General features: G+C 32.8%; 2 protein-coding genes across 2 annotated transcripts; one reads left to right on the top strand and one right to left on the bottom strand.

Annotated features, from left to right (window-relative positions):
- Positions 1 to 121: 121 nt before the first annotated feature.
- HELRODRAFT_77175 (hypothetical protein) lies at positions 122 to 3,112 on the bottom strand (the record flags this gene model as incomplete). The annotated part of the gene is made up of 6 exons (XM_009016651.1): positions 122 to 210; positions 1,871 to 1,967; positions 2,143 to 2,295; positions 2,345 to 2,495; positions 2,627 to 2,851; positions 2,883 to 3,112. Coding segments are annotated over 6 exons (945 nt in total), but the record flags the coding sequence as incomplete, so codon positions are not given.
- A 701-nt stretch (positions 3,113 to 3,813) lies between these two features.
- On the top strand, positions 3,814 to 11,854 carry HELRODRAFT_110878 (hypothetical protein). Its single transcript, XM_009016652.1, has 20 exons — positions 3,814 to 3,988; positions 4,367 to 4,446; positions 4,890 to 4,948; positions 5,121 to 5,185; positions 5,310 to 5,386; positions 5,545 to 5,626; positions 5,835 to 5,903; positions 6,089 to 6,136; positions 6,403 to 6,481; positions 6,789 to 6,867; positions 7,026 to 7,100; positions 7,472 to 7,507; positions 7,792 to 7,905; positions 8,198 to 8,238; positions 8,736 to 8,851; positions 9,182 to 9,256; positions 9,579 to 9,731; positions 10,039 to 10,158; positions 10,727 to 10,909; positions 11,064 to 11,854. The coding sequence occupies exons 1-20, from the start codon at positions 3,890 to 3,892 to the stop codon at positions 11,082 to 11,084; spliced, it is 1,671 nt and encodes a 556-aa protein (XP_009014900.1). The 5' UTR covers positions 3,814 to 3,889; the 3' UTR covers positions 11,085 to 11,854.
- The last annotated feature ends 2,618 nt before the right edge of the window (positions 11,855 to 14,472 follow it).

Raw genomic sequence — 14,472 nt, forward strand, 5'->3', positions numbered from 1 at the left:
TAGGGAGGTCTATACTGATCCTCCACAATTAATAATAATTACGATGGTAATAAATGTATCATATCACGAAAAGGTTTAATTGAACTAATGAAAAATTGTTGTCAAATAAATTACAAAAAATTCATAATGTTGTTTCTGTTTCTGTATTCCGTTTGTCTAAAATTGGTTTTGCATAATCAACGAATTCATCAATGAGTACTGGCCAGGCTCCTGTAACAGTTGAGATAATATAAAAAAGATATACATCTTATATCTGATAATATATGTCTAATCTTGGATATATATATATATAATGTATATATATATGTATATAAACAATAGGAGGTTACAACGTCCTACCTCGGGGAACCGGGTCTCTGGACGCAAAACGAAGATTGATTGATTGATATCTGATATTTAATACATGAACACATTGCCGAAATACTTTCGTCATGTTTGACGATCAAAATAGGTTAACAAAATTAAGTAATATTTTGAATTCAGTGAAAACACTTCAAATTTACAACCAGGTTATTACATAGCTTGTTAATGTAAATATAAATGATAAACATTAAGATGATTAATCAGCATAATCAATTAGTTGTTCGTCAACTAATTTTTTTATTCAAGCATTCCCATGTTTCATCCAAAACTCTAGTCAAGATTTAGTGACGTGGACTTTAGTATTCATGCATTCCAAAAACAACAACAAACGACACACTTTTAGACGACATCAGGGGCTGCCGTTTGGCAACCTATGATGAAACCGAAATACCCCTCGACGCCATTCATATCTGTCACTCGACTTAGTATCACGCAACTCCGCTTGCACTTTGTCTTTCTCCACCTGCTCTCTCCATTCCAATCGCGGACGACCCCTTCCTATCACACTTTCATCCTCGAACTCCAACGCTCGCCTAATCCCGACCTTTTCATCCCTTCTCAACACATGTCCATACCACCGCAATCTCGATCTCCTTATCAATGTCACAATGTCCTCATTCAGTCCCATCATCGACATTAGCTCTGTACTACTCCTATCCTTCACTTTAACCCCCCACATCATCCTCACCATAGCTCTTTCAGCCCTCTGCAGTACACTTTTCTCCTCTCTCCTCAACACGCAAGTTTCACCACCATATACTATCGCTGCTCTCACACATGCTTTATATACCCTTCCTTTCATCTTCACTGACCATTTCTTTCCACACAATACCCCACCCAGTTCCCTAAATTTCATCCATCCCACACGAACTCTAGCCGTAACAGCGCTCAAACATCCTCCATCTGCGTTCAGTTTAACCCCTAAATAAACAAAGCTTTCCACTCTTTCAATACCACCACTCAACCCCATCCTTGCATCAGTCCTATTAATCACACCATGAACACATTTCTTACATTTGAACGTGCCTTCCACCTTTTTCAGTGCCCCCCTCACACCACTACATCTCTTATGCACCCATTATTGACATCCTATACACAATATCGAGTTAGCCTTCACTCTCCTGTCACATACCCTACAGGGGTCTATTTTACTTATCACTCGCTCCCCACCTTCCCCACTCACCAATACCTTCGTCTTACCAATATTAACTTTTAACCCTTTCTTATGCATTCCATAAACACACAGATATTTTCTTCAAATGCATTTATGCTTTCCATAAACATATAGATATTTTCTTCAAATGCATTTGAATACATGCAGTCAATCTATCATTAAAATGCCATTCTCAAAAATTGAAAGTCGTAACAATTGTAAAGAGACAAAAAAAAAATACAAACAACAGCAGAAGCAGCAAAAACAACAAAAGTTACAATGATGACACCTTCGATAAATTATTATTAATAAAGAAATAAAATGATGGAAAATAGCACAAAAACGAAATTGAACCTTCTTCATCATAGTTGCTCATGTCATCATTGATGATTTGTGAAAAATCTAGAAGCAGGTTCCAGGTATCCTTTGATATTGATCTTTTGTAATTTTCCTGTTAAACATTTTTAAACATAACTTAATAAAACAAACCAACTTTTTTAATTACATATAATAAACCATTAAAATTGTTAAATTAATTAATTAACATAATTGAAGAAACTTTTTCCTTGGTGTTTAAACTTTTAATTTACGCATTAATCATAAAAAACATACTCATATACAATTACATGTAGAAGAACAAATAAAATAATGAAACTTACATTTAAATATCGAATCCAAAGATCTAAAAATTTGAATTTATCTTTTAGAACAATGTGCCAGTATGCAATAGCCATGTCAAGATCTGTTTGTAGAAGAAATTGAAAATGTTGAAACATTATCTATGGCCATTCATCTTTCATACTATGATTTTAAATTATTTAGAAGCACAACAGATTTTTTAAACTCACCTAGGCATTTTTGACCGGGATTTTTGGCATAATTAAATGCAAATTGATAAAATTCTTTTAAGCGAACAGGGTCAATAATTTCTTGTTCCAACGTGGCACATCTCATTTTTAATTTATCTATTGCATCAACTCTGTAAAAGTCAATATTTGCAGAATAAAATATATCTCAGTAAATGAAAAATATTTCTTTAAAATAACAGTAAATTATCCAACTAACTTTTACTGAATTGTAAAATTTAAAAAAGTAAAATTTAAAATTCACCCCAATTCAATGAATCCATTAATAAATTCTTCTCTTGTGAAAACACACTGAGTAGCAGCATTGAACTTCCAAGCAAGAATGAGAACAGTTCGACTCTCAGGATTCAACCCCAAATCATCTAAAAATCTCATCATTCCATCTGCTGTGATTTTTTCATCTTCAAAGGAATCTTTTAAAATTTTTATTAAAACAAAATATAAGTTTACTAACTCAGTAATTTGAGTGCTACTTTTATTTTCCAAAATAAAAATAAAACAAGATTAAACCTTTATATCTGTTGAATAGTTGCTCAATTCTTTTTCTATCTATTGTTGGTTGTCTTGCTTCTCTGATGGCATATCGATCTGGGAATTGAAAGAAATTATCGATGGCAACCTCTATTTTCATGTCATGAGCCAGAAGACAGGCAAGGGCAGTCCTCTCATTGGTCTGAGTAAATGACATGAACTGTCTTACCTTCTCCTTCTGTACTGACTTCAACTTGTGCTGAACCAATTCAATTCATTTATTAATAAAAGTAAAAAACAATTAAAAAATTATTCCAATTATTTTTTCTTCATAAAAATTGTTTTAAATGGACAATAACAATATTAAATATTTATTGAAATTAAATTAGAAACGTTGCAATAAAACATATAAAAAATTCCAAATTTCTTTTGTTTTATAGTTTATTTTAATTTAAATATTTTTATTAATTGAATGAATGCGCATTTAAAAATTTAAATGATTATTATAAAAAATTAAAAATAAAATTGAGAGCTGAGAAGACAAAAAAAAGACTCATTTAAAAAAGACTCATAATTAAAGAATGAATTTAATTTGCAAGTTATTTTAATTTTTAATAAAATTAATGAACGTAAATTCATTTTAAACTAGAACAAAACTTTACCATTTTAGAGACTGCTCTGGAAATTTATAAAATTTGAGCGTTAATTCAGGAATATTACCCAGATCAACATAGATGTTATAATTTAATTTCATTATTGAGAAGCACGCACAAGCACCGGCACACACGTATACACACACAACTCACTTGAGAAATTAAGTTATTTTCAAATTTTTAAAAATATGAAAAAAATATCACGTTTTTTTAATTTTTAAAAAAATTTCAACATTCATTTATATGCATCACTCTTCAAAGAAATAACATTTTCTATAATTGGTAACTTTCGAGACCTTTATTAGGAGACTTATTCAACACGAACCTCTGCTAAGGACAGCATGGGAATGAAAAGTGAAATCGAATTGAGTTAAAAATTAGAAATGAAATTTTGCAATAATTTTTTGCTAATTTTGAAGTTACAAACTTTTTTCTCGTTAGTGTCGTCGCACGATGATGACTTTGGAGGGGAGGTCTACGTGGTTAGTGATTATAAATATAATTAATATATATTTTGTTAATTAATTTATTCATGAATTATCATTTGTTGGTCCTTTTTTTATTTTTGAAATTAATTTTGTTATTTATAAATTATAAGTATAATTAATACATGAACATTATAAGTACATAAAATTAAAAATAATCGTTATTATTTGGTTATTAACAATATAATTATTTTGATTCTGTTATTATTGATAAAACTTGTAAATGAATATTCATTTAGTTATTTAATAAAGATAAAAAATTAATTATTAATTAATAATTTATTAAATTAAAACATTAACATTAACAAACAAATGCAAATGTTTATAATTATAAAACAAATTATATTATCATGTAAAACCAAACCAAATAAACAGCCCCCCTACACTCCTCCCATTCCACCTCCTAATTCCTACTTTGTTGAAACATTCCAGTCTGAAGAGGAATTCAATAAAAAGTTTGTCGACAGTTATGTTTTTACATATGATTCCCAACTATGTTTTTGCCACGACATTTTTGTATAAGAATTAAACTCTGGTACATACAAAATTGATCTTTACCTAGAGTAGGAAGGGTTTGCATTAAAACTGTTAAAAACCTAGGTCTTACAGAACAAGATTTCCATCCATTTACAATCATCTAGAATTAATATTTACCTGCTTACTCAATGAAAAGTTTTCTGTGAAAAATATTATATAACGAATGTATATGGCCACTTGCTTTTTGATAAAAAGTTTCAATCAATCCTATAGTCTCCATTCGTTATGGGTCGGACTTATAAATAATAAGAAGTTTGATAAGAAAAATACAATAAGGCATTTTTCCTCTAAAATATCTTAGCTTTTAACTGTTATTATTTTCATTTAAAATTTCATTATATAATTTTTTCTAAAATTTCAGTTGGATAAAATCAAGTGCAAAGAAGGAGCACACAGATGATGAGATTTCATTGTATGATGGTTAGGAGGAAGATTATGCTATATTATTAATATTATAGTATAATAGTACATTAATAGTTTTTTTATAAATATAACTTGTATGGTGTTATTTAATTTTTTTGGAGTTTTAAGTTTATTCAGAAATAATTTTTTCATTATATAATTTTTTTTCTGATTGATTTTTTTTGTTAAGGAGAGTGGAAGTTGGAAGAGCCAGTGGATGCAGTTATCAAAAAAGATGTTGGACTTGTTCTGAAGGTCATTATAAAATTTTAACCCATCCAGCATAAATGGGTTAAACTTACACAATTTGACACAACATTTTTGTAAGCATTACTTATATCCACTAAAATTTAACCACACAATTGACACCTACCAACAGTCTAAAGCTAAGCACCATGCCATTTCATCCAAACTCCGACAGCCATTCATCTTTGATGGTCAGACCTTTGTGGTGCAGTTGGTACTTTTCTATTTTTTTTTGCTGAAGTTAAAGTGACTACGCTAAATAGTGATGCGTTTGATTGGTTTAGTTAAATAATGTTCATTATGTGGAATTTTATTTGGATGTGGATTTTATTATTATTAACTATGGTTTTATTAATTTTTTTAAAAAGATTTGAGGCCAAATTTCAAAGAGGACTTGATTGTGGAGGCGCCTACATAAAATTACTTAATCATTCAGATGATCTCAACCTGGTTTGTCCATATTTTGTGTTGACTTATTTAAAACTTTGGTGGTGTTTTGAGTATTTGTTTTCTACGTCTGTCTGCTTGTTATCTTTTCCTATTTACAACTTTGGCAAACTTCACATTGTTGATAAATTAATAAAATCACATTCATGAATTAGGCAATTATGATGTAGATTTAAAATTAACCTAAAAAAATTGTTTTGTGAAACTTCAGGAAGATTTCACAGACAGAACTCCTTACGTTATCATGTTTGGACCTGATAAGTGTGGCAATGATGTGAAGGTGCTGTGTTTGTGTGTATTTCTTTGTGGTGGTGGTGTCGGTGTTGAAGATGGGGGCGATTTTGTGATGAAGATGATGATGAAGACGAAGATGACGATAATAACGGCGAGACCTATGAAAAAGGATATGCTATTTATTTCAGTGTATGTATATTTAATCATTCACATAATCATTTCTACAAACAGCTGCATTTCATCTTCAGACATAAAAATCCACTGACTGGAAAGTATGAGGTTTGTCGTTGTTGTTGTTGTCAGTTGTTATTTTTGCTGTTGCTTTGCTGCTACTTATTTTATTTGTCAATGTTTCATTTTATGTTGAGGTCATTTTTATTGTTGTTACCGATATTGACATTGTTTTGTTATTGATATTGTTTGCCTATATGTCTATATTTATTTAGTTGATGTGGTTATTAATGCTTGTATTGTAGTTTGTTTTGTTTGTTAATGTCATTAATGATTGCATTAGTAACAATAAAGTATTTTAAACATCTTGCAAGGAGAAGCATGGCCCAAAAGCGCCAGCAGTAAGTTTGTATGAAGCATATAGAGATAAACTGACGCATCTTTACACATTAGGTATCCATTAAATATTTGGGCATATTATGAATGAATAAATGATTGAATAGATTATTTATTTTGTGATAATTATTTGTAGGTTTGTTTTATTTATTTAATACGTTTTTGTTGTTTTTTCTGCCTGAAGCTTTCTCTAAATCAATTCAGTTACGTTCGTTTTTTCGTTCGTTCACTCACTCACTCACTCACTCACTCACTCACTCACTCACTCACTCACTCACTCACTCACTCACTCACTCACTCACTCACTCACTCACTCACTCACTCACTCATTCATTCTCTCACCATCTCACTCACCATCTCACAGTGATCCATTCCAACAACTCCTTCTACACAATGATTGATGACGTCGTCGTCACAAGTGGCAGCCTGCTGCATGACGTCAAGTCAGACGCACTCGTTGTTCGAAAATTATAAAGAATAATAAATTAATAATAAATGAATAATTATCATAATTAACAAGAAGTTATAAGAATACATTAAATAATAATCATACGGATAGTTGTGAATAGTTTCTTATAATAATTTCTTTGAAATAAATCAGTCCTCCGGTGAATCCTAGCGAGGAAATTGTCGACGTCAATGATGTTAAACCGCAGGACTGGGATGACAGGCTCAAGTTAGTTGACCTGGCTGCTATATTTTTCTTTTTGTCTTTCATTTTATTGTTTTTTTATCTTTTTTCAAATTTTCTCTATCCGCTTTTTCTCTATCTTCTTCTTCTTCTTCTCTCTCTCTCTCTCTCTCTCTCCTCTCTCTCTCTCTCTCTCTTGCTTCTTGTTTTTGTTTCTACTGATTTTTGTTGTCTTTGTTTCTACCGATTTTTGTTTTATCTCTTCCTAAAATTGCATAATTTTCTCCTATCCTAATCTAATGTGGTTTTGTAATTTTAATTTGTGTTTGTGTTCTTCACACTCAAAAAAACAAGTGAATGTAGTACAAATATTTGTAATTAGTTTAAATTCTTTTTTTTTTGTCTTTTCAAATAAGAGTTCCAGATGCCAATGCAGTGAAGCCAGAAAGTTGGTGAGCATTCATTCGTTCGTTCGTTCGTTCGTTCATTCGTTCATTCATTTATTCACCCTTTCATTCACCCATCCATTCATTCAATCCAGCATTCTATTTTTGACCCTCACATCAACTCTATGCTTAAATAACAAAGTCACACAACAACACCTACATGTCGTTTTACATGCCAAACGTACGCAAACACTCAAATACGCAAACAAACACTCATATGCACGAACACACGCATACACAAACACTCACACGCTCAAACATACGCATACACATACGCACACACACATTAGGGATGAAACAGCACCGGAAATGATTCCAGATCCCAACGCGAAACTGCCGGATGGATGGCTGGTTGAGGAGGAGGAATGGATACCAGATGATAGAGCTATCAAGCCTAAGGACTGGTAAGATGTGTTTTCATCCCAGTCTTACATTATCAAATATCAAAGTAGGATAGTCAATTGGCAAATTTTTTCCGTTAAAAATGGTTTTTTTTAACAAAATATATCGAGAAATATTTTAAAAATGATTAAAAAACTTACAACCATAACTTCCAATTTAAAGTTAATTAATTAATTAATAAACAAATGAACAACGGTAACTTCAAATTTAAAATTAATTAACCGATAATTTAATTAATTAACTAACTAGTTGAAAATTCTAAAATATAAGATAAATCCCACCCCATTTCCACAGGGATGATGAGCTTGATGGCACCTGGGAACCACCATTGATTCGTTGGTTGATGTTTCGTTGTATTTGTCGCTTTTGTATGTCTCATATGTATGTGTTGTTTTATTTATACATGTTTTGTATGCCGACTTATAATTTACTTTCTTTTTATGTCACATTTTGATGTATCTGTATCTGTGTGTGTTTGTGTGTGTGTTTGGTGTGTGCGTGTGTGTATGTGCGTGTGTTTGGTGTGTGCGTGTGTTTGGTGTGTAAGTGTGTGTGAGCACTTGTCTTAACTCTGGCGATCGATTTATGGTTCTTTTTATTGCACTTGTTGTGAGTATTGTTTTTTTATGCCAGTTTTCTTCTTCTTACTCTTATTATTTTAATTGACATAAATGGTATTCTTTCTTGACTTTGTTATTATTTTTAACTTTATTTCTTGCCTTCCAAAATATATGTCATTTATCTAATTTTTTAGTAAAAAATAAACTCATAATGCGAATTTTTAATAAGTCATTTTTTTTTAGAAAGTTTTTTTTCAATTTTGAAAAATTAGTGAACCCCGTTTGCGAGACGGCGTTGGGCTGCGGCCCGTGGACACCCCCCCTTATAAATAACCCGAAATTCAAGGGGCCCTGGAGTGCCCCACTCATCAACAATCCCAACTACCAGGTATGTTCTGTGATGGTTCGTTGGGTGGGTGAGATTTTAAAGGTAGGTGATGGTGGCTATGAGTTGTTAAGTTTTTTTTTTAGATTCAGATAGATAGTGATAAAGTTATGTTAATTTTTATTGTGTTATGTATTTTAAGGTTTCATTCATTTTTCTATCTCTCTTTTATTCTTCATTCTATCCTTTCGTCCTCCATTATCAACCAGCCAAACAACCAACCAACCAACCAAACAACTAATCCACCAACCGACCAATCAGTCAATCAACCAGCCAATCAACCAATCAGTCAATCATTCAACTAATAATTTTTCCCCTTACCTACCACGCAAGGGCCCATGGTTACCTCGTAAGATTTTGAATCCCAAATACTTTTACGATCCGCTGCCCTACAATATGTCTTCCATTGTGAGTTTCAATACTGATAGTCATAAAACAAACTCATACACGTACTGACAGTTTATTAATTTCCTTGCTTGGTTTTAATCTTTTTAGCGCTACTGTTGTTGTTTGAGATGATATTCATCACTAATTTTCTAGTTGCATCAAATAGAAGTTTTGTTTGGCGGGGATTTCCATTGCGTTCGAATTCGGTCACTACAACATCAGCGCCAGTCGCCTTAACCATTACACCATCTCGTCGCCAAAGAAAATAATTATTTTTAAAATATAGAGTTGGGTGTCAAAAGTATGAATAATTGATAAGATGTTGTTTGAATGAACTACGAAGGGTGCCGTAGGGTTGGAGTTGTGGTCCATGCAGCCTGACATCCTGTTTGATAACTTCATTATCGCATCCAGTGTCAGGGATGTCAGGGCGTGGAGTTTGCAGACGTGGAAGCACAAGCATGACCTTGAATTTTCGAAGGTCAAGAAGGACAAGGTTAGTGAAAAGTTAGAATGAGTGAACAAGTCTATAGGGAAGTGGCTTCGTTTATCACAATTGGAAATTTATCAGTGCTATCATCAGTGACATCAAATTCCAATTGCCATCATCCCTTGTTGCGTCATTAACAATATTTTCACGTTCTGCAACTGCACCATCAGGATCAACCTCCGTCAGCATGACATCATCATCGCCGTAAACATCATCACAAAAGTTATTGTCATTCGTCCTCATTACATCACCACCATCATCACTAACGACCGACCTCCTCATCGTATCTTCATCTCTTCACTGTCATCATCAGTTGAGTGTGGTTGAAGCTATCATCACGGCAGCCAATGAGAGCCCATGGTTGTGGGTGGTCATCATTTTCGTCATCGCATTCATCACTCTCATCTTCATCATCTTCTGCTGCCAGCCACCTGTTAGACGCTTATCTTTTATTTTCTATAAATAAATAAACAAGTTGGGGCTGGTGTTAAAATCATTTTTAAGTTTATTTTTTTCAAGTTCTCTACAGTTTTCTCAAAAGCGACATGACCCAATAGTTTTCAATTCAGCACTTTAATATGATTTTTCAAGCAATATGACAGATGAAAGGACAGCAGTCCAAACCTCCATCAGTTACACGTTCTAATCTACACTGTTACATGTCTGTCTACTTTAAATCTAAACTAAACCTCACTCTAATACATTCGCTACAAAGAAGGATAGGATTGAAGTGTACATTATGTTATTGAATACAGAATTGAATCAACTTGTCATCTTTCCTGTGTTATCATCTGTTCTGAGAAAAGTGTATTTGAATTGATAGTTATAACAGAGAATGCTGTGGTCGACCGATACTGTTTTATAGTTAGATTCAGTAATTCAGTAGATTTTGAGTTTTGTTTCAGGAATGGAGTAATTTATTCCTTATTATCCATTCTAACTGAATGTTAATTTCAATCCCTGCATGAAACTCCGACACAACACTTCAAAACAACTCACAGCAACGTGCTGATAGTGATGTCATCAAGAAGAACAAACGGAAGATGAATGACTTAAAAAGATCTTCACCATCATCATCATCATCGGCCCACTCCAACGTGACGTCATCAAGCAAGTTTTCACGTGATAACCTGTTGTCGGGTGATGGGCAGGTTTGGATGAGGACAGCTGCTGCGTCTGCTTCGGTTAGTTTACTGGTTCGCTGTTGTTGATTGATTGGTTGGTTGATTTGTTGCTGATTGGTTGATTGATTTGCTGTTTTAAATTATACAGTGAGGGTGATATGATGAGGTTGTTAAATATTTCAACTAATAAAGATGACTTTTTATTTCATTTCAGACTTTTCATCAGCGGAAATGATTCAGTGATAACAACGTTATTACATTTTTTAACGTGTAATAATATTTATGTCAATCAATTAGTTAATTAGTTAATTAATTTGTTAATTGATAGATTGATTGATTTGTTGGTTGATTGATTAATTGATCAATCGATCGATCGATTGATTGATTGATTGATTGATTGATTGATTGTTAATTTTAAATCCTAGTCGTGATTTATAGTCGTTAATGATCTTTTTTAGCGGTATATTCATTTGTTCGCTGAAATGTGTTAATGTAATCTTTGATGGATGTTGATATTTTTTAGTTTTTCTTTTTTCCCCTTTTCTGTTTATATTGTGAGTATATGAGTTTCACAGTTATTTTTTTGTGTTTCTGTATTCTATTTTAGTTAAGGCACTGATATAAGTACATGTTTACTCATTCGCGCTTGTGAATAATAAAAAAAAAAATGAAAAAAAATTTTAATTAAATAAATTAATGTCAGTTCCTTTCTTAATGTTTGTTAATGTCATCCGAAATTTTTTAATTTATTGATGTTATTGACGTCAGAGACGAAACTCTTCTTGATGTTATGTAGTGTTATTTTTTTGGGTTTTTTTCCATCGTTATTTAATGTTCTTTTTTTTATGCATGATATTCTAGGCATTCCAATTTTAGGATCTATTTTATTTTCTGATCTCATTTTGAAAGTTGGGCTTTCTAGTCAGTTGAATAAATTAATGTCAGTTTTTTCTTTCTTAACTGTTCGCTCAATATTACGTCATCATCATCAATATCATCATCATCATCGCCATTTTAATCGCTGTCATCACCATGCAATCATCATCACCATGCAATCATCATCACCGTGCAATCATCATCACCATGCAATCATCATCACCGTGCGATCATCATCACCTTCCAATCATCAAAATAATCATCTTCTTCGTAATTTCTCACCAATTTATTCCATTGAACGTGTTCATTTTCTTTATCTGCCTACCTACCTACCTACCTACCTACCTACTACCTATCTACCTACCTACCGACCTATCTACTTACCAACCTACCTACTCTTACCGATATATGGCAAGATTATTTTACATTTAATGTTTTATTTACCGCGGTTTTACGTCAAACATTCACGCTGGCTGGTTCGTTATATGGTTATATATCATTTTATATTCCTTTTTTCCACTTTGTTTGCTTTGCATTTAAGATTACTTCCATATTTAATAAATTTAATCGGGCTTCAGTTGTTTTTTACGTTTACCTTAAAAAATTAGTTTTCATAAAATTCAAAAATTTAGTTTAACGATTTATAAATTTTATAGACTAGCTTAGTTTTCGGAGTTTCGGACAATTCCATTGGAAATAAAGAAGGGGTGTCCAGGTTTATGGTTTTCATAAAAAACGCCGTTTAATTCTTTTAATAATAATCTTTGGCGTTACGTAATTATAATGATGTGTCTGTGCTATTTTCAGGACATTCGTTTTATGACGTGTGCGTAGATAATAAACATCGGTGAGAATGTTTTTACGTGAATGTATGCATGATTTGTGTGCGTGTGTGTACGTTTCGCGTGTGCGCGCGTTGCGTATGTGTGTAAGTGCGTGTACGTGCGATTACTGCTGAATTATGTCGTTAGATTTTCTGGCCGCTATTTCTAATTTTGCTCTTGGATGTTTGATTTCTGTTGTTCCCGATAAGAAAATTGATACAGTTGATGCAGTTGTTGTTTATTGTGGCTGTCGATGTTGTGTTGTTGTTATTGGGGTTGTTGTTGCTGTTGTGTTGTTGTTATTGTGGTTGTTGTTGCTGTTGCTGTTGTGTTGTGGTTTTTGCTGTGGTTGTTGTGTAGTGTGTGGGTTATATGACGCCAGTTGTATTTTGCTGGTTCTTTTTAACGCCTGCCATTGATTTTTTCCTACGTAAGTTGAGTTGCTTGTTATGATTTTGTAAGAAATGAAACTATGGCTTTATGGCCGTCGTGGTTGGCAACTTGGTCTCGTTGTTAATGTAGTGATGGTTTGGTTGATGGGATGTTAATCACAGTTGAGACATTTTAATGTAACAGATGTTTCGTTTGACAAGAGCGTTCACTTTTTGCTGTCACTAAAGTAACAATTCTGAATGAAGTAGCTTCATTATTGCCTTGTATAGAGAGCTCCCGATATATAAAGATCTTTAAACAGTGATATCTGTGACTGTATCAAAGATAATGATGCTGATCTTGCTGATGACGTGATGATGACGTAATAATGAGGATAGCGATGACCATGACGATGATGTGATGAAATTGATGAAATATGATGAGATGGCCAAATGTAACGGTTAATGTGTTGATGAGGAGGAAGAAGACGACTACGACGTTAATGATTTCTCATGATATAAGGAGCCGCGAACAACAAAAACATCAGGCAGTGTTCGACTAAATCATCAATACGTCCCATAAACATGCCACACCATCTCATTTTAGTGGTGTTTTTGTAGTTACTGCTGCTACTGCTGTTGTTGTGCTGTTGTCGGTTAGCTTGTTGTGGTTGTTGTTTTGTTGCTGTGATATTTTTATTGTTGTTGTGCCGTTGTCCGTTAGCTTGTGATTGTTGTTGTTTCGTTGCTATGGTTTTGTTGCTGTTGTTGTTGTTATTATTTGTGGGGATGTGTTGTTTCTGTTAACAAGTTTGCTGATTTTGATACGCTGTTTCAGTTATCGTTGTTGTTGTTTGCTGTATTGTTGTTATTTTTGACGTTTCGGTAGTTGTTGATGTTTTTGTAGGTGATGTTTTATTACTGTTGTTGCATGGTTGATGCTTAGATTGACATTTGGTAGATGTTTTTTTTGCATGGCTGCCATTTGGGTTTACTTTTCAAGTTTGGTTGTGTTTTATTCTATCACCAGATTTAGTATTAAATCATTGATGTTTTTGTCGTGAGTAACATTATTATAATTAACGTTTATGATGTTTTTGCCAAGGTTTATACTTGTGGTTTATGCGTTCGCGCTGTAAACGTTTTTGATACTGGTATCGTAGTGGTTATTGTTGGTATTGTTGATGTTGTCGTGCCGGTTGTTGTTGTTTTTTTTGTTGATGTTGTTGTTGTTGTTGCTGATGTTGTTTGTTTCGTTGATGTGGTCGTTGATGTTGTTTGTTTTGTTGATGTTGTAGCGGTTGTTGTTGTTTATTTTGTTGCTATTGTCGTTGCTGATGGTAATGTTGTTTTTGTTGTTAGTGGTGATATAATTAAGCTTTTGCTATTGTTTTTGTTTTTCAATACTGTCATTAACGTTATTATTTTTTGACTTTGGCATCGATTGTTTTTGTGACAATAACACCTATGTTGTTTTGATTGTTATCACATGTTATTTGAGATGTATGATGTTGTTGTGTTATATTAGGACATGTTGTGTTATGTTATGACG

Source organism: Helobdella robusta (assembly GCF_000326865.2).
Source record: "Helobdella robusta unplaced genomic scaffold HELROscaffold_19, whole genome shotgun sequence".
Classification (NCBI taxonomy): Eukaryota; Metazoa; Annelida; class Clitellata; order Rhynchobdellida; family Glossiphoniidae; genus Helobdella; species Helobdella robusta.

Bases quoted from the DNA above. Each gene is read 5' to 3' on its own strand.
- HELRODRAFT_110878 (XM_009016652.1), top strand. From the start codon at position 3,890: ATGAAATTTTGCAATAATTTTTTGCTAATTTTGAAGTTACAAACTTTT. The intron at 5,904-6,088 runs GTGCTGTGTTTG...TTCTACAAACAG, and splicing joins AGTGTGGCAATGATGTGAAG to CTGCATTTCATCTTCAGACA. The intron at 10,159-10,726 runs GTTAGACGCTTA...AACAACTCACAG, and splicing joins TCTTCTGCTGCCAGCCACCT to CAACGTGCTGATAGTGATGT.